Source organism: Chiloscyllium plagiosum, unplaced genomic scaffold, assembly GCF_037043375.1.
Source record: "Chiloscyllium plagiosum isolate Xiang-an unplaced genomic scaffold, Cpla_swu_hap1 HiC_scaffold_1, whole genome shotgun sequence".
Lineage (NCBI taxonomy): Eukaryota > Metazoa > Chordata > Chondrichthyes > Orectolobiformes > Hemiscylliidae > Chiloscyllium > Chiloscyllium plagiosum.
Window position 1 is genome coordinate 23,593,785 of NW_028270139.1, and position 25,169 is coordinate 23,618,953.

At 41.6% G+C, this 25,169-nt stretch overlaps 1 protein-coding gene across 3 annotated transcripts in view; it reads right to left on the bottom strand.

Annotated features, from left to right (window-relative positions):
- Positions 1-25,169, bottom strand: part of elovl6 (ELOVL fatty acid elongase 6) — a 110,561-nt gene that overhangs the window by 2,986 nt on the left and 82,406 nt on the right. For all 3 annotated transcript variants that reach the window (XM_043697776.2, XM_087981438.1, XM_087981403.1), the window contains one exon: positions 12,972-13,123. In XM_043697776.2, coding sequence (XP_043553711.2) covers positions 12,972-13,123 — 152 coding nt within the window. The remainder of the gene's footprint in view (positions 1-12,971; positions 13,124-25,169) is intronic.

The following is a 25,169-nucleotide window of genomic DNA, read 5'->3' on the forward strand; positions in this document are numbered from 1 at the left end:
GTTTACCCAGCTCTTAAAATTATTCTTGCTTCAATGTGAATTATTGTCATTCTTCTAAATTCCACTGAATATAGGCCTAGTCAATCCAACCTCTCCTCATACAGCAAACCTGCTGTCCCAGAAATCAGCTTGATGAACTCACTTTATGGCAAGCACATCTTTTCTTAGGCAAGATCAAAACTGCACATTATCTCCAGGTGTGGTTTTACCAAAACCCTGAACAGTATTTTTGCTCCTCTACTTGAAGCTCCTTTCAATGAAGGAAAAGATATCATTTATCTGACAGTGTGATATTGACACAAGGCAAGCTTCATCACATTGGAGTCAACACTGTCCTAGACCAAGATATCAAGACAAGGCGAGAACCTTGCACCATCCTCAGCCCGAGGGCTCAAGCAACTGATTCATTTAGGACAGCACGGCAGCACAGTGGTTAACACTGCTGCCTCACAGCGCCAGAGACCCGGGTTCAATTCCCGCCTCAGGCGACTGACTGTGTGGAATTTGCACATTCTCCCAGTGACTGTGTGGGTTTCCTCCGGGTGCTCCGGTTTCCTCCCACAGTCCAAAAATGTGCAGGTTAGGTGAATTGGCCATGCTTAATTGCCCGTAGTGTTAGGTGAAGGGGTAAATGTAGGGGTGTGAGTTGTGCTTCGGTGGGTCGGTGTGGACTTGTTGGGCCAAAGAGCCTGTTTCCACACTGTGTAATCTAATCTAATCTAATCTCAGCCTCAACATGTAGTCCCCAGCACCACAGATATCAATAGATAAGCACACAGTATACAGCAAAGGCTCTGGACACCAACAAAAACCTAGGGATAATTCTGAGGAGGGGTATTCCAGACCTAGCTGTGTTCCTAACCATTCTGTTCCAGTCTGTCTGTAATGATGGCAGCTGCATGACAAGATGAAAAATGGCCTCAGAACAAGAGTCATGAAACATTAAACCCATCTAACCAATGCCCAGTCAAACTGAAGACATCATTGAAAGTGTTATCAACACAAACTATATCAAGCTCCTCACTGAAAGTGAGGCAGCATGGAGGTTGGGGGTGAGCCCTTGTTGGTTGCAAGCATGCCCCAGTGGTGAGGAGGGGAAATGCATGGGAACATAGACAGTAAGCATGTATGACAGCGAAAGGGGTGGGGATGTAACACCTGCTAGTGTGGGGTGTAGACATAGACAACAGCAATGGTAGCTGGTATGCCGAGCTGAAAGAAAAAGGTGGATTTACAAAAAATTCCAAAAGACAAAAATTCCAAAAAGTTTTCAGCAAAGCTTTAAAGTCTAAAGCATGCATTATCTTCACTTGTCAGAATGAACCTCTGCAAAGCTAATGCAAATCCAAAAGGAAGGAAAGCTTAGGCTACTATAGCTTAGATTCAGTGGCTGTATATGGATACAACTGGAAACAGATTATACCCTCAACACTTACATCCAAATCATGTGTGGAGTTTACATGTTCTCTCTGTGTCTGCGTGGATTTCCTCTGGATGCTCTGGTTTCTTTCCACAATCCAAAGATGTGCAGGTTAGGTAAATTGACCACGTTAAATTGCCCACAGTGTTGAGAGGTGTGTAGGTTAGGTGCATTAGTCATGGGTACACGTAGAGTAATAGGGGAATGGGGCAGAGTGAGATACTCTGAAGAGGGTCAGTGTAGACTTGCTGGGCTAAAGGGCCTGTCTCCACATTGTAGGGATTCCATGGAATTTGTTCCTATTAGAACCTAGATTATTTTCTCAAGCAACTCTGTGATAGCAGCTAATGGGTCTGTAGTTACCTGGGTGCATCTTAAAAATTTCTTTTACTGGATGTGAATTACATTAGCATTCTACAGATGAGCTACTAAAAATAAGGGCTAGGGCAACAGTAGCAGCTTTAACAAGAGCCATTTTAAAAATTCAGACTGCTTGGCCAGCCAATAAGCTTAAGAGGTTTTTACCGGTTGGCCTAAGCACCTGGCATCGATTTACTTTCACTGTGGTTAAAAGCGATGTTTAAGATTTCCTAAAGAATTATCATTCATAAAGTTTAATGAAGATTCGGACAAATGTGGGAAACAAATCAATTGTTGAATCAAAAAGGTTTTGAGGCGATTTCTAACCAGTAGAAATTTTTGTTTTTGTTTCGGACTTCTAGCATCCACAATTCTTTGGTAACTTTGTTTAGAATGTCTGAACTTTTATTTTAGTAATGGAAATAGTCATTTCAGTTACATGAAGAATCAGAGAACTGTCAAAGACTGCAAAGTACTGTGCCTTTGGAGGATGTTAAGGATTGGTTAGGAAGGCCTCACTGGGTATGGCAGAAATATTATAGAGTACATAACCCCTGGGGTTGAGATAGTGGGCTGGAGTAAACTTTGGCACCAATTCATGACCACTTAAGGGTCTCCCCCTTACATCATTGGGATTTCAACCTCAGTGAAAGTAAGTCAATGCCAGATGCTTCGGCCACCAGTAAAACCTCTCAAGCCTCGTGGCTGGCCAAGCAGACTGAATTTTAAAAATGGGTCTTCTTGTTAAGGTTCTTTTTTTTAGTAGCTCATTGCAATCTGCAGAATGCTAATCTCATCTTTTAAAAGAAAATGATAAGATACACCCAGATAACTACCAACCCATTAGCTGCTTAAGATGTTTGAGGAAATCATCCAGGTTCCAATAACAATGAATAACTTGGATTCAAGTGTCAGGGGTACAGTCTGTAGACCAGATACGATCTAAGTGTTAAGACTACACAATTGCCTGCCTCAGGTTAATTTTGATTGAGAAAAACTGATAAAATCAGCAGGATTCAACATTTTAACATGTTTCACAGAAAGTGGTAAATAAAGTTTTAAAACAATTTGAACAACTAGCTACATGGGTAATGCCATGAAGTGATAGCTGGAACAAAGAGGTACACTCAGGGAACAATGAATTACAAGAAATGCGCCTTTGTATAAGACTTCAGTCGGGCCTCTTGGAATATTGTGTCAGAGTTTGCTTTCCTCACATAAGGAGTGATGTCAAAGCTTTGGAAAAGTACCAGAAGGCCCACTGGGCTAATTTCCAATAGAAAGCATCGACATAGGCTAAAGGAATTGGAATTCCACATGAGAGAGAGAAAAAAAGTATTTTGAAGGTAATGAAAGGATAAGTTGTGTTCTAGTTCATAGTTTATTTAGTTTAGGGAGAGCCAGGGGTCATAATTTTAGATTATGCAAGTCCAAATATAAGGTAGGTGTCAGGAAAGGTTTTATTTTCCCTAAGAATGAGTAACCTTTGTGCACCTATCTCCTGCAGTGGGAGTTGGTTTGATGAAAGCCTTTTAAGTGAAAATTGAACTTCTTACTGGGTTGGGCTAGCCATCACCTCTTAAAAGTAAAAAAATCTAATCTAATATAATCTGGTGATTGCTGAAACTAGTCTTAATGGGCTGAAGAGGAATCTTCCGGAATATGTGACCTCAGATTGGCCCTAAGTTTATGTCTGATTTCTTGATTTGGCAAAGATATCACATTGCCTGAGGGGCAAGAATTGTGATACACAAGGCTTTGCAGTTGTGTTCAGACAGGTTAGATTGACCTGGGCTCTTGGCCTGTAATTGTTTATTAGGGTGTTCACATCATATGAGAATAAAAATATTCTGGAAGCACAAAGCTGACACAAAATCCAAGTAGTGTGAACTATGAGGTGAATAGGGATAGGCTTCAAGAGAATCCAGCCTGGCTGGTGGAATGGGTAGACACATGGCAGATAAAATTTATCCAAATAAACTTCATGACTTTGTGTCATTCATTTCCTTAACTCATAACATTGCACACTGGATGATTATTTAAATAAAAACAGTAAAAGCTTCAAATGAATCTGCCTCAACACACTTCCAGGAAATGCATTGCAGACCTGGACTATTCATTGCCTTAATAAAAATCTTTCTCACATCACATTTGCTTCTCCTGTTCTGTTCTCTATACTTGTCCTATGACCCTCAATGAGCTGTACACAAACACCAAGGTACCTCCTGCCCCTACACCTCCCTATTATACCCCGATTTTATATGGTCAGTCCAGGTTCTTCTCACCGAAAAGCATCACCTTACATTTTTCAGCATCAAAACTTCTCTGACACCTACCCATCCATCCAGCAACATATTTATGTCCTTTTCAAATTCTACAGGCAAGGGTCTCAATAACAACCACGAGGGAGTTCCACAATGAACTGTCCTCCAGCCAGAAGACTATCCATTTACCATTACTGTTTTTATCACTCAGCCAATTTCACATCCATTTTCCTACTGTCCCTTTTCTATTATGCGCTTTAACTTTCCCATAAGTCTTGTATGTGGCATTGTATTAAATGCTTTCTGAAAGCTCATATACATAACAGCAGCATTACACTTATTTAACCTTTGTCACCTCTTCAAAACACTATGTTATTTAGAGTGTCCATTTTAGATGTCCATGCTACCTCTTCTTAACCAGCCCACCTTTTTCCATGTGACTACTAATTTTATTTCAAAGAATTGCATCTAGAAGCTTCCCCAAAGTTAAAGCACCCCATGATACCTACTCATCTGTAATTTTGCTGCAGATGCTTTCCTCTACATCCTTCCTAATTGTTGGCAACAGACTACGCAAAGCAATACATTTTCACCCCTTTTCTTCCTTCACTTTAGCCAATTTGATTGTTTCCTTGAACACTCAATCCTTTGCCAGCTCTCAATGCGGAACTTAACTGATATTGCCCCCCCCCCCTTCCTTTTCTATATTTTCCAAAACCCTGTATTTTTAAAAATATTAACCTATTTTTCGAAACAAACTGTGCAGAGATGATATTACACGCCTTCTGGAGGAGATGGGACTTGAACCATAGAGTCCCTCAGTCCCGGGATGTATCACAGGAAGGTCCAAAAAAACAGATCCCTGTAGCTAGGAATGTTTAACACTCAGCCTTGCCCGTTCTTGAGTCGTGACATGTTTTGGCCATGATATTACATTTCACCATGGCAATATGCATATGTATTTACTATACACCATGCATTCACATACACGCACAGTAACCATGATTTAGAATTCATTACTTACTCCGTCTTTCCGACTTCACCAATAAACTTAATATTTTCTATCTGTCTCAAATCCTTTATAAATGCTGGTATTCTTCTAATTTTTCTCCTGGTTCCCACAACCCTGCTAAGGTAGGTTAAAGCCCTATTAACAGCGTAAGAAAGTCTACCCAAAAGGAACCAGTCCCAGCTCTCTACAGATGTTAATCATTCAGCTTCTGCAGGTGCCATCTTCCCTCGAGCCAGTCCCAGTGTTCCAAGAATCAAAAGCTCACCATCCTGTACCATCTTACCAGCCACATATTCATCTCCCTTCTTTATTTCTGTGCAAGTGACACAAGAGATAAGCACATTTGAGGTCCTAATTGCTAATTTACTATATAAGTTTGTAAATTCCGATTCCCACCCAAGCAGTTGGTTTCATTTGGACCAAAAGCTCAAGCTGTTCATCCTCCCCAATGCAAATGTCTTGCAGCAAATGTTAGTACTACCACTGGTACAGTGGTCGTACCCCTACACCAGGACGAAGGCACTCAGGTTCAAGTCCCATCTGCTCTAGAGGATGTGTGATATTATCTCTGCACAGATTGATTTGAAAAATAGGTTAATATTTTTTAAAATAATGGGTTTTTGGAAAATATACCATCCTGAAATCACATGTATGCCACAGAAATGCCCATTTGCTCTCAAATTAGTGAATCTACTATCACTATTGCTCTTCCCACCTGCTTCTTCCCCCAGCACAGCCAACTCATTTGTTGCGCCACAAACACAGTTCTGACTGCACTCCCTTGAGGAACCAGCATTCGGGCCCGCTTTAAAAACAAAAAAACAATCTGAGAGCTGTGCCCAGGACTGTCTGCTTCTCTTAGACTACCATTCTAATTCGGTATCCAAGCATTTGAGGTGTGGTGCAAACACCTCTTTGTATGTGCTGTCCATATAACTGTCAGCCTCATGAATATACCAGTTACTTCAACTGCCACTCAGGCTTTCAAACTACAAATTTCTGAAGCTGTCCGGCTTGCTGCAAATTGTCATCGAGAATACTGGTAGGGTCCATGACTTCTCATTTATTACAGCTGAAAATGTGTTGCTGGAAAAGCGCAGGTCAGGCAGCATCCAGGGAACAGGAGAATCGACGTTTCGGGCATAAGCCCTTCTTCAGGAATGAGGAAAGTTTGTCCAGCAGGCTAAGATAAAAGGTAGGGAGGAAGGACTTGGGGGAGGGGCGTCGGAAATGTGATAGGTGGAAAGAGGTCAAGGTGAGGGTGATAGGTCAGACTGGGGTGGGGGCGGAGAGGTCAGGAAGAAGATTGCAGGTTAGGAAGGCGGTGCTGAATTCGTTGGATTAGACTGAGACAAGGTGGGGGGGGGGGAAGGGGAAATGAGGAAACTGGTGAAATCCGAGTTCATCCCTTGTGGTTGGAGGGTTCCTAGGCGGAAGATGAGGCGCTCTTCCTCCAACCGTCGTTTTGTTGTGGTCTGGCGATGGAGTAGTCCAAAGACCTGCATATCCTTGGTGGAGTGGGAGGGGGAATTGAAATGTTGGGCCACAGGGTGGTTGGGTTGGTTGGTCCGGGTGTCCCAGGGGTGTTCTCTGAAATGCTCCGCAAGTAGCCGGCCTGTCTCCCCAATATAGAGGAGGCCACATCGGGTGCAGAGGATGCAATAGATGATGTGTGTGAAGGTGCAGGTGAATCTGTGGCGGATATGGAAGTTTCCTTTGGGGCCTTGGAGGGAGGGAGGACCAGTGGGGTTCTGTCCTGGTGGCGGTTGGAGGGGCGGGGCTCAAGGGCGGAGGAGCGGGAAGTGGAAGAGATGCGGTGGAGGGCATCGTCGACCATGTTGGGGCGGAAATTGCACCCACACCTCCCCTCTCACCTCCCTCCAAGGCCCCAAAGGAAACTTCCATATCCGCCACAGATTCACCTGCACCTCCACACACATCATCTATTGCATCCCCTGCACCCGATGTGGCCTCCTCTATATTGGGGAGACAGGCCGGCTACTTGCGGAGCGTTTCAGAGAACACCTCTGGGACACCCGGACCAACCAACCCAACCACCCTGTGGCCCAACATTTCAATTCCCCCTCCCACTCCACCAAGGATATGCAGGTCTTTGGACTCCTCCATCGCCAGACCACAACAAAACGGCGGTTGGAGGAAGAGCGCCTCATCTTCCGCCTAGGAACCCTCCAACTACAAGGGATGAACTCGGATTTCACCAGTTTCCTCATTTCCCCTCCCCCCACCATGTCTCAGTCTAATCCATCGAATTCAGCACCGCCTTCCTAACCTGCAATCTTCTTCCCGACCTCTCCGCCCCCACCCCAGTCTGACCTATCACCCTCACCTTGACCTCTTTCCACCTATCACATTTCCGACGCCCCTCCCCCAAGTCCCTCCTCCCTACCTTTTATCTTAGCCTGCTGGACAAACTTTCCTCATTCCTGAAGAAGGGCTTATGCCCGAAACGTCGATTCTCCTGTTCCCTGGATGATGCCTGACCTGCTGCGCTTTTCCAGTAACACATTTTCAGCTCTGATCTCCAGCATCTGCAGACCTCACTTTCTTCTCATTTATTACAGGCAAGATAAAGTGTGTTGCGAGTAGGAAATTTTACTTCCATAATATTAACTGGAGTAGTAATAGAATGAAAGGTTTGAGAAAGTGGAATTCTTATAACGCATCTCGGAGAGTTTTTGTTTAAGTCAGCATGCAGAAGGCCCTGCAAGGGATGGGATGTCCTGGACTTAAACCACTTTCTTTACTTATATCAGTGGAAGAGTAGTTTGCAGACAGCCATCATAATTCCATTAGATTCAAAATTGTTATGGAAAAAGACAAGGCTGGGCCTGAAATCAAAGATCTAAATTGAAAAAGGACAGATTTTAATAAGATCAGATATAATTCGGCCAAAGTGAAATGGGAATGCAGACTTTTAGGTAAACCTGTGTCATAGCAGAGTGGGATTGCATTCAAGAAGTAAACAGGGAGAGTACGGAGTCAACATACTTTAATAAGACAAAAGATAGATCAACAAATCCTGTAAATCTCCTGTGTGGAGATCAAGGGATACATGGAATTGTACAAGGAGAGTAAGGCTGGCCAATGGCACCTTCCAAGGGCTCAAAATATCAGAAATTGCTAGGAGTACAGAATATGCAAGGGGAAACTTAAAAAGGAAATCAGAAGAGCAAAAAGGGGCAGGAAAGAATAATGGTAGGTAAAATAACAGAAAACAATGAGTTTTCTTTTCCCAAGTACATTAGGATAAAAAAGATATCTAGGGACAGAGTAGAGTTCATTAAGGATCACAGTTCTAATTTGTGTGTGGAGCCAGATGAAATAGCAGGGTTGTTCACAATAAATTTCAATTCCTCCCTGGACACAGGAGAGGTGCCAGAGCGCAGCACAACCAATGTGGTACCATAATTCAAGAAGGTAGCAACAGATAAACCAGCAAACTACAGGCCAGTTAGTCCAAACTCGCTATTGAGGAAACTATTAGAAATAATTTGAAAGGACAGAATGAATCTGCAGTTGGAGAAGCAAGGATTAACCAAGAATAGTCAGCATGGTTTTGTTAAGGGTAGGTCACATCTGACTAATTTGATTGAATTTTTTGGATAGGTAACAGGGCATTGAGATGAGGGCAGTGCATTCAATGTAGTCTACTTGGACATCTCCGCATGGGAGAAGTAACAAAAGTAAAAGCCCATGGAATCAAAGGAAATATGGCAAATTAGATACAGGATTGACTGAGTAATAGATAGCAGAGGCCAACAGTTTTTATAACTTGAAGCCTGTGTCCAGGGAGCTCCCCACTAGGGAGCAGTATTGGGGCTCTTGCTGCTTGTGGTATACATAAGCAATTTGTACTTGAGTGTAGGAGAGTGATCAGCATGTTTGCAAATGAAACCAAAAAATTGGTGGGGTGATAAATAGTAATGAGGATGGCAGGTCAGGTGGACTGATCGGTGACAAATTGAAATAAATCCAAGTGTGAGTCGATGCACTTGAGCGGGAAAAACAAGGCAAGGGAATACATAGAGTCAGAGATGTCCCGCAGTCCAAAGATGTGCAATTCAGGTGGATTGCCCACGCTAAATTGCCCATAGTGATAGGTGCACGAGTAGGGAATGGGTCTTTGGAGGTTCGGTGTGGACTTGTTGGGCCAAAGAGCTCGTTTCCATACTGTAGGGAATCTAATCTAATCTAATCTAATCTAAACATAACCGAATTGTGGTCACCATCATTAAAGTGCTCACCTACCAAATCTAACACCTGGCCAGGTACATGACTCAGTACCAAATCTAATGTGGCTTGCCCCTTGTTGGCCTGTCTACATAATGTGTCAGATAACCTTCCTGCACACAATGGACAAAAACTGACCCATCTAAAATACTTGAACTATAGTATTCCCAGTCAATATTTGAGAAGTTGAAGTCCCTCATAACAACTACCCTGTTACTCTCACTCCATATGGAGGATTACCTTTGCTAATCTATCCTCTACATCCCTGGAACTTCTTGGAGGCCTATAGAAAACAGGGCCAACAGGGTAACCTCTCCTTTCCTGTTTCTAATCTCAGCCCATACCACCTCAGTAGACGAGTCCTCAAACGTCCTTTCTGCAACCGTAATACTTGACTAACAGTGCCACACCACCCCCTCTTTTACCTTTTTCTCTGTTCTTACTGAAACATCTAAATGCCAGAACCTGCAATAACCATTCTTGCTCCTGCTCTACTCATGTCTCTGGCCACAACATTGAAATTCCAGGTACCAACCCATGCTGCAAGTTTGCCCACCTTATTCTTGATGCTCCTGCGTTGAAGTAAACACACTTCAAACCAACTTCTTGCTTGCCGGTTCCTTCTTACAATCTTGAAATCTTACTTCTGACTTCACTACTCTCAACCTCCCATATACTCGAACTACAATTTTGGTTCCCATCTCCGTGCTGAATGAGTTTAAATCCACCCAAAGTACATTAGAAAATTTCCTCACCAGAATATTGGTAGACCTCTGGTTCAGGTAAAGACCATCCTGTTTGTAGAGATCCCATCTACCCCAGAAAGAGACCCAGTTATCCAGGAATCCAAAGCCCTCCCTCCTGCACCATCCCTGTAGCCATATGTTCAACTCTTCTCTTCCCCTATTTTTCGCCTCGCGAACACGTGTCATGGAAATAAACCTTGGAGACAATAACTCTTTGTTCTAGCTCTAAGCTTCCACCTAGCTCCCTGAATTTCTAGCTTAAGCAGGAAGAGAGATGAGAATTTATGTCATTGGTGCCTATGTGGATCATAACTTGAGGCTGCACCCCCTCCCCCGTAAGGATCCTGAAAACATGATCTGAGACATGATGAACCATGGCACCTGGGAGGCAACCATGCCAACTGTCAGTCTCTCTCGTTCCAACAGAACCTCCTATCTGTCCCCATAACTATGGAGTCCCCAATCACTAATGCTCTGTTGTTCTTCCCCCTTCCCTTCTGAGCAACAGGGACAGACTCGGTGCCAGAGACCTGTGCCCCATTGCTTACCGCTGGTAAGTCGTCCCTTCCCAACAGTATCCAAAACAGCATACTTGTTGTTCAGGGGAACGGCCACTGCCTGCAGGTTCCCTTTCTGTCCTCTGACGGTAACCCATCTACCTTCTTCTTTTATCCAAAGTGTGACTATCTCCCTGTAACTCTTCTCAATAGCCCTCTCCATCTCCTGAATGATCCAAAGTTCATCCAGCTCCAGTTCCCTAACGCAGTTTTTGAGGAGCTGGAATTGGGCGCAGTTCCCACAGATGCAGTCAGCAGGGACATTACTGGTGACCCTTACCTCCCACATTCTGCAGGAGGAACATTCAACAGCCCTAACCGCCATTCCCACTATTCTAAATTCCCAACGAGATTACTGAAAAACTTTTTTAAAAAATAAAGAAACTAGTCACCTTACTAATCGGCGCACAGAACCTTTTTTTTGGTGATAAAGTGTTCAGTCAGATTTTAAACCTTTGTATAGATTGGCCCAAACAAATAAATAGTAAATATGCTATTACCCATTCAACAAATTATTTTACTTCCATAGGTTCACCCTTTGCAAAACCCTTCTTCCACCAAGCATAGAATCCTTATAGTGCGGAAGCAAGCCATTTGGCCCATTGAGTCCACACTGGCCCTCTGAAGAGCATCCCACCTTGATCCACTCCTTAACATATCCCTGTAACCCCGCATTTCCTATGGCTAATGCAACTAGCCTCCACATCCCTGGACACTATGGGAAATTTAGCATGGCCAATCCACCTAACCTGCACATTTTCCAAATGTGGGAGGAAACCGGACCACCTGAAGGTAAACCATGCAGATAGTCACCCAAAGGTGGAATCAAACCTGGGTCCCTGGCATTGAGAGGTACCACTGCTGACCACTGAGCCACTGTGCTGTGCCAGTTTCAGAGCAATGTCTTGAAGGCTAAGCATAATCATAGACATCCACTGCCTCTATTCACACCCTCCATAACTGTAAAGACTGAAATCAGGCAACATTGGCTGAGTAAAATGGCCATCATGGAGGAAAAATAATCTTTGACCTAGACAGAGTTCCAGGTCTGGTCAAGGAAACAATTCACAGAGAAAAATATCGGATTGATGGTAATATCATTCCCATCTCCTGTTCATTCAAGAGTGTTTGCCAGCTTCTCCCATCCTTCTGGCACTGTCTTATACCTACTTGTTGTTCTCTTCTCTCAATTCCCCCTCACGAGTTTCTTCCTCCACCAATCTGGTGCCTTTATCCTCCACCCCTTGCCCCAACTCTCACCTGCCCTCTAATTTTGCTTTACTTGTAAGCTATATAAGATCCTCATTTCCCACGTGCAATACCAGTGCAAAGTGACTAATAAATGAGTAAATTCAGAATGATTCACAATCATTATGTTTCAATTCAAACTGATTTTTTTTTCCCTGCGAACAGTGGTACAAGAATTTCCTCACTAGAAATGTTTCTGAATTGCTTATTTAAGTGTCATAAAATTACTCTATATTATGAGAAATCGGAGTCTGATATGCGGGAGGGATCCACCTATGATGCATCCACCTATGACCTGTCCGATGCCTACAGTCCCACAACAAGCGCCAGAAGGGATACATAGCAATCATGAATTAGGGTGTGGGATCTTGATCTTGCATTGCATCAAGGATATTATTTTTGAAGCAATTTAAATCACTGCTTCAAAGTGTAAACTTTTATCAACCAGTTTTCTTATGCTACAAGAATTTTTTTTTGGCAATCTAATTAACAGCCTGGTGATCGAAGTATGGCAAAGCAGATAGAAGTTTTAAAATTTCAACATAAATTGCTTACAGCACTCAACAGGACTAGAAAATACTAGGCTGAGATAGTTTGAGCAGTCGCATTAATACAATAAATGATGTAGCAAACTTGATGTAGTATGCAATGGCTAACATCCAGAATCTGAATTAAAATTAAATAATCGAGGAGAAAGTGAGGACTGCAGATGCTGGAGATCAGAGCTGAAAATGTGTTGCTGGAAAAGCGCAGCAGGTCAGGCAGCATCCAAGGAGGAGAATCGACATTTCAGACCCTTCCTGAAGAAGGGCTCATGCTCGAAACGTCGATTCTCCTTCTCCTTGGATGCTGCCTGACCTGCTGCGCTTTTCCACCAACACATTTTCAGCTAAAATTAAATAATGTCCATTTTGGCTGACCCATAATAAGTTCTTTTCTTCGTTGTTTTAATTTTTTTATGATCAATGCAAGAGTGTCTTGAATACATCAAGATCATGGAATAATTTTAAACTTGTTCACGAGTCGGTGATAATATTTTCGTAAGGTAAGAGTTTCTCCATATAAATATTGTAAAACATTTAGCAAAAGCATAAAACTGTTTTCCATACTTACCTAGCTCAGGTGCCTTGCTCAACACAAATGCATATGCCCAGAATTTGCTGATCGGTCCATTGTAGAAGCCTTGGTCACATACCGATTGCTTCAAGCCACTGGTTGTCAGGATATATACCATATATGCTCCAGTACGGACAGCACCAATAATACTTCGAGGAAAGAAAGGACAATAAAAAGATATGGCATAATATTACTATAATGACGATATTTATGTAAAGCAACCATATTTTTCCTCAAATTATGCAAATCACTCTTCATCAACATTACAAGAGGAGAAAAATTATGCAGTTATATTTTACAGTTTTGCATAATAAAACTGTATTTTCACTTTGGTTGGTCTTGTGCAAAATGTTTTCCACAAAATATGAAATTAAGCAAGAGGCAATAATGCACACCAATTAGTTTCCTTGAATGAAGATACGTTGAAATCTGGCTATCACATTTGAAATTCACACACTCAAGATGGATTGCTCAAAAGTCAACTCATTCATGTGACCTTTATTTCAATTTTCTATTCTTGCAGGTTCTGATAATAAGGTTTTTCTACATATTTTTCTGGATATCTGAAAACATCTTTATACTTTCAAAATACAAGTCAAAACTTGCTGTTTCTGGAATCCAAATGCTCACTAATAATGTGATTGATTGATTCTTTAAAATTCTTGATTCTTGAAATTCTATGATGTGTTAATCTGCAGTAAAATGTCCAGATTTTTGCTTTATGTTTCAAAATAAATTTCATTCAAATAAAGTTCATTCATTTCATTATGAATGTCAAACAGTAACACATGCAATCACATTTATGACTAGCATTTGAACACCAAAGGAACAAAATATCTTGGTGTTTGATGCACTTTGCTCAACAACTCAGAACAATTTGTTCAGAAAATTGCCAGCTTTATAAGTCCTGTGCTACCAAACATGCCCCATACAAGTTTTCAGCCTCCTGGTTTTTACACCTGGAATGCTCCGATGTGAGAAAAGTTCCGCAGACTGAAATCCAAAATAAATTTTCACGAAGGAAACTGATGCTCGCCAATCATACATGAATGGTTCTCACACTCGCTATCTATTTCTTTCCAAATGGAATAAACAAACCCAATATCTAAACCTAAACAGTGTATAACACGCATACAAAAGTATTGCGTACAATGATCATTTTAACAACCATAAGGAACTACTAAATAGTTACAGATGTCAATGCATAAGTGTGCCAACATTGTATAGAATGATATATTTGAATATTTAAGAAGTTTCTCTTTTAAACAAGAGTGAACTCACCTCACAACCATCACCATGACTTGGAACTGTGGGTCTACCTGGCAATCCTCATGCTGCCTCAGCACTCTGCCTCGTGTACTTTTGTCATACATGACGCAGCCATAACACTTATACTATCCTGTAAAAATGGAAAGGCTGCACTCTGCTCCTGTGGCATCAATCCCCAACTTGAAACAAACCTGTATCCGACTTTTATTCAATGACTGCATGGCCTCAGCAGCAGTCGACAGTGTTGAGGGACTGGAACTGGTCAGTACCTGTGGAAGCTTTTTGGAGGAAGGCTGACCTTTGTGAGGCAAAGGCTTCAGAGAGAAATACAGATGAAGGATTCCGTAACCAATTTGTGAACCATCTGCTCATTGAAGGTAAATATTCTACTGTCCTATTTTAGTCTCAAGTTATTTTAATATTTGTAAAGACCTGATGCCATGGGAATAAAGAAGCCTACTTCACGATCATTGCACTCCCATGTGCTTAAATCTCATGTTACATCCTGGACCCATAGAAAGCCTCCATGAACTTTGGGTTCAAGAACTATGGCGTTGAGTGCCTAGTCTGCAGCACCACACCTCACCACCATCCCATCAGAGTTACAGATTGGCACAGACTTCATTGTAAGTGACTTCATTGTAAGTCAATTCATTCATGTGACCTTTATTTGACTTTAATATTCTTACAGGTTCTAATAGTAAGGTTTTTCTATGCATGTTTCTGGACATCCGAGAACATTTTTTATAGTCCCTAAATATAAGTCAAAATTTGCTGTTCCTCGAGTCCAAATGCTCAATAAAAATATGGCAAACCTCACAGATTCTTGAAATTCTATATGATGTTATATTGATCCTTCTTCAGAAGTGATTGTAGTTTGGAAAAGGTTGGCATATATTAAGATGGAATGGGATGGGATGATGGGGAGGGGTGTGGGAAAACAATAGATGGATAAGGAACAGACAGAAAACCAGTTGAGCAGACAAAGGAATGGTAAAACTTGGAAGAATTAATAGACACCTAATAGGGACCATTAATGGGTTGTTTGTGGTAGCAACCCATATGATGACAAGGCCTGGTGAATGGTGGTTCAGATAAAGGACATGGCAGAAGGGGCTCAGGCCCTAAAATTATTGAACTCTATATAGTCCAGAAGGTTGCAGGGCCCCCAGGCAGAAAATGACAGTTTTCTTCCAGCTTACACTGAAGCACTGTAATAAGCCAGAGAGAAAAACATTGGTCAGGGACCACGGTGGTGTGTTGAATAGCAAGCAACAGGAAGCTCAGGGTCATTTTAGCAGACACAACATTGGTATTCTGCAAAGCAGTCTACACTTCATCTCCCCAATGTAGAAGAAACTTTATTGTCATCAAATACAGAAGACTCGATTGAGTGAAGTGCAAGTAATTTGTTGCTTCACCTGAATGTTGTGTCAAAGGCTGTGGATAGTGAGGTTGGGGGGTGGGGAGAAGGTAGAGGAGTAAACACACAGGCATTACATAGGAAGTTGCAACGGGGATGTATTCGATATAAGAGGAGTGGACTAAAGTTTCTCAGAAGGAACAGTCCCTGCAGAAGGCTGACAAGGGAGGGAGGGAATGCCACCTAGTGGTGGCATTCCGCTAGAGGTGACAAAAATGACAAGTAATGATCCTCTGGAGGTGGGTGCTGGTGGAAAGATAGGTGAGGATGAGGTGGACCCTCTCGCTGTTTTGGGAGGAAAGAGATGGAGTGAGGGCTGAAGTGCAGGAGATGAGATGGACATGGCTGAGGACCCTGTTGACCACAGTAGTGGGGAAATCCTCAGTTGAGGTGGTGGTGAACATTCTGGAGACACCCTTGAAGTTAGCATTATTAGAACAGATGCAATAGAGAACTGGGAGAATGGAATAGAGGTAACTGTGGGAGTCAGTGTGATTTTTTTAGTGGATATCGGTGTCCAGTCTATCCCCAGAAATGGGAACAGAGATGTCAAGGAAGGAGAGGGAGGAGTCAGAAATGGGCCAGGTAAAGGTGTGAGCAGGGTGGAAATTGGAAGCGAAATGGATGGATTTTTCCAATTCTAAATGAGCAAGGGAAGCAGCACTGATGATGTCGTTGACATATACAGAAGAAATCGGGGGGTGTGTGTGGGGGGAGAGGAGAGAAGAGGTGGGGAGGAGAAGAGGTGGGGAGGAAGAGGGCAAGAAAAGTTCCATGTACCCCACAATGAGACAGGCATAACTGCATAACCCATGCAGGTACCTACAGCCACTTCTTTGATCTGAAGAAAGTGAGAGGGGTTAAAGGAGAATTTGTTCAAAGTGAGGATGAGCTTGGTCAGGCAGAGGAGAGTGGTGGAGGATAGGGATGGTTCAGGCCTTTTTTTTAAAACAGGAAAAAGGAAAGAGTCCTGAGACCATCCTGATGAGGGATGGACATGTAAAGAAATTGCACATCAGTGGTAAAGAGGAGTCGGCTGGAGCCCACAAACTGGAAATTCTGAAAGTTATGTAAAGCAGGCAGAAAAATTGCAGATAGAATTGGGGACTGGACAAGCTGTCGAAAAAAAGAAATGAGTCGAGGTAGGAAGAGATGAGGTCTGTGGGGCAGGATCAGGCAGAAACAATGGGTCTGCCCAGACAGTCCTGCTTGTGAATTTTGAAGAGTAGGTAGAAGCGAGCTATATAGGGTTAGGGTTGAGGGTTCTAAGAGCTTCTACTTGTTGGAACAGGCTCAAGGGGCTGAATGGCCTACTCCTGCTCTTGCATTCAATGCATCATCTTAACCAGTTAGTTTGCTTTCATTTGTTTTGATAGCACCATCCTGATGAAAACACAAAATCAAACTGTATCACAATAACTGGCAAAATATTAATCAATAAATTCATATCTAGTCCCATGAGGCTTCTGTAAAAACAAAGTGGGTTTTGTATGTATAGCCAAGATAATTAAATATAAAACAGAAACACAATCCTTTCCTTTATGGAAGACTTTAGTCTAGTTGCATCTCAAATATGGTGTCCAGATTCATGAGAAGCTCTCCAAACAGTCAGTCAGTCAGTCTGCACAACTGACAACTAAGAGGCATTAAACTAGGTGTCAGAGTAGGCTTTGAGTGTTAGGGAGTTATACTTTGAGATGATGATGTGTGTACATCACGATGGGATGAGACTAGCCTGATGGACCAGTTGTCCTTTCCTGATGTTTTTGGGTATCTATTAATTATCCCCAGTAGCAACAATGCTAACAGCATTGTGCAATTTTCCTATCAACATGGCTGCAGAATTTATTCTGGATCTTCTGATCCAGCCTATGAAAGAAACGTGCAGTGCAGAGTCCCCCAGGGAACATAATCAAAAGTGTGAAGAGGACTATTTAGTTGGACATTTTAAAGTGAAGATTTGTGCGGTCATTACAGTTGGATGTTGTGGTAAAATTAAGTGATTGGGGTATAGTCAGGTTCAGGTCAGGATACAGCATCAGCTATGGAGTTACCTGGACTTTATTTTGGGGCAAATATCCAGGTACAGTAGAACAGTCCAAAAACTCTGTTTCTTGAGCAGCCATTCACAGAGGATCCCAGGTAGCTGATGAATTACACATCAGAGGTTTAAACTTCCAGGCAATGTCCAACTGCATCTGTGCATTGGAGATCTGCAAGGTCTCTGATGCACACAGACATGCATCTTCAGTTGCATTTGTGATCACTGACATTTGGACCTATATGTACCTATAACACCTCACCCCCACCCCAAAATATTGTATAATGTGTTTGGTTTATAAAGGATCCATGGAAACCCAGGAGGCACGCTGCAGACATTTTGGTTGAAACCCCATTCCCCCATATTGCATAACAGTCACCAAGAACAATAGCAACCTCTGCCTGCAAATCTGTGAGATACTAAAGAGAAACAGGAACTGTATTATAAATAAAGCTTGTCCATTGCGAAGCGGACACTGAGTCAATAAACCTGACCCAAATGTCAAGCCATACTCTTATTTTTAGAGGAGTATCTCAAAACTATAGGATGAGAGAAACTGATGGTTTAAGTGATGGTCTAAACTATTTATTGCGTTGTAGTGCCTGCTAATGTAAGCAATGCAGATTCTAGCTAAAGTGTTCATAACAGCAAAATAAACTGCTTACCCCAGCAGTCTGTTTTGAGAGACTCATCAGCTGGGATTCTAGAAGCAAGGTAACAGCATATTACTGTACAGTGGTATTCTTACAATATAGCATATTTACAAATATAAATTGGTGGTACTTAATAATAATACTTGGTCATTTTCACATACGTAGAATTTATCACAACCAATTAGACATTGATGGCCAAGTAATCAACAAATGTATTATTTACAGCACTTGATTTTAAGGTTTGAAACATTTGGATTTACTTGTGCATGTTTCATCTGCCACACAAGTTTTCTAAGTCATCAGATTATTTATTATTAATTTGAATTATAAGTTTGAATCCTAATACAGCATACAAATAAGTTTTTTAAAATTTTCAGGCAAAATACAAGAACAGTTAACAGGAAGAAAACAGCTTTGATAAATAAACTAACATGCAAATGAAAGGTTGACAAGACATGAGAAAGCATTTTCCATTACATTCCTTCGCTCATTTTGACAAAGATAATGATTCATTTTGAAACAGATTTACTGCGTCTCAAAAACCTGATTCAATGGAGTACAAACTACACTGATTTTTATAAAACGTTGAACCGTGATGGAACTCCTAGTCTGGATTCTGAAGTACATGCCAATTTGCTTCATTTCAGATCAAACTTTGTCGTCTTAACAACAAACACATGTACCTAAATACCTGACAGGCAACAAATACACATTCTGAAGGGCTAAATAATAGACACAAACAGGCACACATGCCAGTAAAATCTATTTGTTCAGATTGGTGTATTTGTTTAAAAAAAATGAATCAAGGTAACAGCTAAATTTGAAATAGCAAAAGATTAATGATGTTTTCATTTCCTTTAATAAAAGTGGTTCAATATAGATGGACATGGAAAATCAAAACACCAAGAACAAAAGTACAGATAAGTGACTCCAATCGCAAAGACATGGATCGTTTAGGAAAAGAAAATAACTAGACTACAGTTTCATTAGTTCTAAGAAAATGGAAATGATTCCATACACATCTCTGCATTTCAAAAGGAATGTCAAACATAATGGTTAGGATGGAAAGTTAGAGTGTTTTTTTAAAATATACTTTCATGGGATTTATTGCTTATCTTTAACTACCTTTGAATTGAGTGGCTTGCTAGGCCATTCTAGAGGGCAATTAAGAATCAACAATATGATTGTAGATTTTGGGTCACATATCCAAAGCTGCTAAAGGTGGTGGTTTTTACATACTAATATTTTAGCTCGGTTCCAGTTACTACTAATTTGAAGCTGTAGCTTGAACCAGTGACCCCAGTACAATAGCCTGGGCCTCGGGATTACTCGTCAAGTAACATCACCACTATGCCATCATCGCCCTGGTACTCCACTAATAAGATGAATGAGAAATCATCATACAAAACATGATGTGGAGGTACCGGTGTTGGACTGGGGTGGACAAGGTCAGAAATTACACGACATCAGGTTATAGTCCAACAAGTTTATTTAAAATCACAAGCTTTGAAGCACTGCTCCTTTGTCAATGAAGTGATGCCTGCGTCAATATGCACACTATGTCAAAAGATTAATTGGCTGGTGACCAAATCTTTTGCCCACTTATTATTAACAAATCATTTATTGCTTTGCAACTTCTAAGCTTGCACATTGCAGAGGGCTCAACTTGTACAGAGGATTATAAAATCCTAAGGAAACACAATTCATAATCAATGAGATTTCAGTAGTAGTAATTGTTGGTACTTGACCAACCAGGCATACCATTTGAAAATAATATTTCAGTAGCTCAAATGAAGAATTACAAGTTAAGTCTTATTTCTTGGGTCACAAGACTGAGGAAGAGAATGGAGGTTGTGGCGAGCATTAAACTTTAGACTGCTGACAGGAGTAAGATTTTGATTAATACACTCAGTTTCATGAAGACAAAAGGAATTTGTACGTGCATGATACCTTTTCCACTAAAAAAAGCCATAACATAGCCAATCGCTGCTGAATTCCCATTGCAACACCTTGGTCAATATTATAATTCCTCTGCCTGGTCTGAGAATTGAGACTGACACTTAACTATCACAATCTCCATGGCAATGATGGCTCAAACAATCAGCATCCTCTTATTCTGCACTAAATGGCATCCATTTTTCAAGTGTGTTTCTTGTGTCCTAGTTTTAATGAGTAGAGACAAAATAATTCAACTTCTTCCATTGTTTTAAGTTTAATTTCTGTACTATCAAACAAATTTTTGCATAAAAATAACAATCAAAACAAGCCATTTAGCCCAGTTTATAGTGAAGTTTATCTTTCACAAAACAGTAGTTCTAATGTAACAGAGTCATAGAACATAGAACAGTACAGCACAGAACAGGCCCTTCGACCCACAATGTTGTGCCGAACATTTGTCCTAGCTTAAGCACCCATCCATGTACCTATCCAATTGCCGTTAAAGGTCGCCAATGATTCTGACTCTGCCACTCTCACAGGCAACGCATTTCATGCCCCACCACACTCTGGGTAAAGAACCTACCCCTGACATCCCCTCTATACCTTCCACCCTTCACCTTAAATTTATGTCCCCTTGTAACACTGTTGTACCCGGGGAAAAGGTTTCTGACTGTCTATCTATTCCTCTGATCATCTTATAAACCTCTATCAAGTCACCCCTCATCGTTCGCCTAGCACTCTCAATCTATCCTCGTACGACCTATTCTCCATTCCAGGCAACATCCTGGTAAATCTTCTCTGCACCCTCTCCAAAGCTTCCACATCTTTCCTAAAGTGAGGCGACCAGAACTGCGCACAGTACTCCAAATGTGGCCTAACCAAGGTCCTGTACAGCTGCAACATCACTTCACGACTCTTGAATTCAATCCCTCTGCTAATGAACGCTAATACTCCATAGGCCTTCTTACAAACTCTATCCACCTGAGTGGCAACTTTCAAAGATCTATGAACATAGACCCCAAGATCCCTCTGCTCCTCCACCTTACTAAGAACCCTACCGTTAACCCTGTATTCCGCATTCTTATTTGTTCTTCCAAAATGGACAACCTCACACTTGACAGGGTTGAACTCCATCTGCCACTCCTCAGCCCAGCTCTGCATCATATCTTAGTCCCTTTGCAGCCGACAACAGCCCTCCTCACTATCCACAACTCCACCAATCTTCGTATCATCTGCAAATTTACTGACCCACCCTTCAACTCCCTCTTTCATGGAGATGAACACCCTGAAACAGACCCTTCAGTCCAACTCGTCCAAGCCAACCAGATATTCTAAATTAATCTAGTCCCACTTGGTAGCACTTGACACATATCCTTCTAAATGATTCCTATTAGTTTACACACCCTTTTAAATATTGTAATTGTACCCGACTCCATTTCCTCTGGCAGCTCATTCCACACACTTACCACCCTCTGCGTGGAAAAGTTGCCCCTAGGGTCCCTCTTTAATCTTATCCCTCTCACCTTAAATCTATGTCCTCTAGTTTTGGACTTCCCTACTCTGGGGAAAAGACCTTGGCTGTTCACACTAGCCATGCCCCTCATGATTTTATAAACCTCTATAAAGGTCACCTCTCAGCCTTCAGTGCTCCAAGGCGAACAGCCCTAGCCTATCAGCCTGTCCATATCGCTCAAGCTCTCCAATTCTGGCAACATCCTTGAAATGGTTCAGAAAAGATTTACAAGTTTCACAACTTCTTTCCTATAGCAGGGAGACCAGAATTGCATGCAGTATTACTAAAGTAATCGAACCAATATCCTGCACAGTCACAACATGACCTTCAAAGTCCTATACTCAATCTAGAACTATTAGTTCTAATGGTGGTAAAAGGGGAATTTTATTTATATTTGGATGAGAGGTGGGCATCACTGGCATGGTCAACATTTTTTCTTAGATTCCCTACAGTGTGAAAACAGGCTCTTCAGCCCAACAAGTCCACACTGACCCTCCAAAGAGCAACCGTCCCAGACCTATTCCCCTACATTTACCCCTGACTAATGCACCTAACACTACATGTAACTTAGCATGGTCAGTTCACCTAATCTGCACATCTTTGGACTGTGGGAGGAAACTGGAGCACCAGGAGGAAACCCACACAGACACGGAGAGAATGTGCAAACTCCACACAGACAGTTGCCTGAGGTGGGAACTGAACCTAGGTCCCTGACGCTGAGGCAGCAGTGCTAACCACTGACCAACCATGTGGCATTTCCTAATCACTGTTAATGTAGTGGTTTGCTTGGAGAGTCAATGGTATTGCTGTAGGTCTAGAGTCACACGTAGATCAAATCAGGTAAGGATAGCAGATTTCCTTCTCAAAAAAATAGGGCATTGTTGAACCAGATAGGCTTTTTTGCCAATTTTAATTTCATTGTCACCATTAATGGGACTGGTTTTCAATTCTATAGTTTATTCATTGAATATAAATTCCACCAGCATTATGGTGGGACTAAAAGAGCGCTAGGTAAGGACCATGCCTTTCTACTTTTGCGGTTTGAAAAACTTGGGACTGAAATGATAAAGAACTATTATTTTAAAAACAACGTGCTTAAAAGAGTGACTGCAGTTTTGAAAACAAGTCACAAGACTCATGGCAGGCAAAACTCACTATAAACTGAAGAAAATTCTGCAATGGTCGTTGCAAGCTGTGACTCTAAAGGTTTTCAAGAAAACTAAGTTTCTGTAACTGCTCCAGAAATAACAAAGCTCATAAGAAATCGGAACACTAGGAGGCCATTGGGCTCCTCAAACCTATTCCACCATTCAGTAAGATCAAAGCTGAAATAGTAACACTGGGAAAATACAAAAACAATTTGCTTTAATGTAGCACCTTAAACTAATGTTATTTCCTTATTCCAACAGAATGGCAGTTTCTTAAAGCTAATAGTTCACTGCGTTGACTAAATGCAGAAGAGCTTTTCTTTATAACTCATGTAGTCTTGAATCTAAACAAGGAATCACACTGTCACAAGGAGTGGTGTACAGCAGAACTATTTTTTCTGGACTTCCATTGGTATAACATACCATATAGTTTTCTTAGAAATATATTCTATAAATTGAGTTGTACATTAAAAAGAGATCTCCCTAGTCAAATCAGGCCTTTAAATTGGTCAGATTACTTGAAATTGACTTTTCTTATCGTTCTTTACGATTCAGACTCCAAATATTTCAAAGGAAAAAGACTTTCAGACAATAGTTCAGAAAGCCTTTCAATCTTAGGTATTGAAAAAAACCTCAAAATATAAAGGGCAGAAATTAAAAAGTTGTTCATACCAAGGTGGCTTTCCCACTAAGCCACAACTGGTCAATAATTGGAGGTGGGGTCAGAAAACTGAGGTTAGGCAAAAGCGAGGACTGCAGATGCTGGAAACCAGAGTTTAGATCAGAGTGGTGCTGAAAAAGCACAGCAGGTCAGGCAGCATCCGAGGAGCAGGAAAAATCGATGTTTCGGGCAAAAGCCCTTCATCAGGATGCTGCCTTATCCAGCACCACTCTGATCTAAACCCAGATAACTGAGGTTCCCAAGTCAGCAATTAAAGGCCACGTCCTTCCCAGCCTTGATTATGAAGTTACCATGAGTTGTTCAGGGACAGGGTGGATACCCAGGATGGAACCCTGCTCAGGCCTGAAGCGTAAAGTGGGAAACCTCCCTTTCTACATTAAAAATCCTCACAGAGCCTTGCCCCATCAAGAACTCCAGCTAACCTTTGCTCTATGATGTGATGCACACCATCAACTTTTGGAGACCAGGCTGTTACCTGAATGAGGAGCAGAAGATCCAGTGCCAAGAAATTAATGATCTTCAGTGTGTTAAATGGCTGTGGGATTACTGTGATTGCAAGATGGTGGGGTAAGAAACCTGCATTTAAAAAACCATGCCCAAATCCTTAATACCATTTATTGCCCAAAGTGGATATAGGAAATTTTCACTAACTTATCATATATCATTCATGTTGAAGGATGATAATGGAGACTTGATACAGTTACAACCAAAAGGTACTTATGAGAATGTGTATAAGGCATGAGGAGGTGCGGAAAGAGTTAAGTTTAGGGTTGCGGGACAAAGGCATGACTTCGACCAGGTAAGAACTTGCAGAAAACAATGGGGTTCTGGAGGTAGTGGTTTAATGAGGTGCAGAACATCTATTGTGTAATGCCAGGTGGCTTAATCTTTACAACTAATGCTCACTGATTGTAATCACCCAATCAATATAGATGCTACCTTATTTGGATGCTGCTCCCTGTACGTGACTATATAATTCTTTACGAACCTACTGTTCGAGAGAGGACCGAGAACCCATGTCTTTGTGTACACGGATGGTCTATCTCTCTCTCTCCCTCCAGGACTTGGAATAAAAATGAAAAAAGTAGAGCCATTCTGTGTCTCTGAGCGCTTGCTGCCAGTACTTAAGCAAGTTATTAACACACAGCATACAATGATTAAAACAATAAATATTACTAGTCTATGCAATAGGTAGAATCTGCAGGATCCTCCCATGTGGAAAAAGAAGTTCACTAGTAAATTTCTTAAATCCACAGTCCTTACTGAACACTCCAAGGTGAGTAGAAACAAGCCAGTTATCCAAAATCTCCTTCAGTAAAATCCAACTTGAAAGCAAAATTCAGTCTGACCTTCTGATTCACTCCACAGAGAAATCTGAATTCTGGCATTGCACAATGGATGTTCTTCACTTGGTTAAAACACTACCCTTGCCTACAGCACCTCATGGTTTACTGCAAGTTCTTATCTGGTCAAAGTCACACCAGCTGAACCTTTGTCCCGTAACCCTAAATGTAGCTCTTTCCCTACC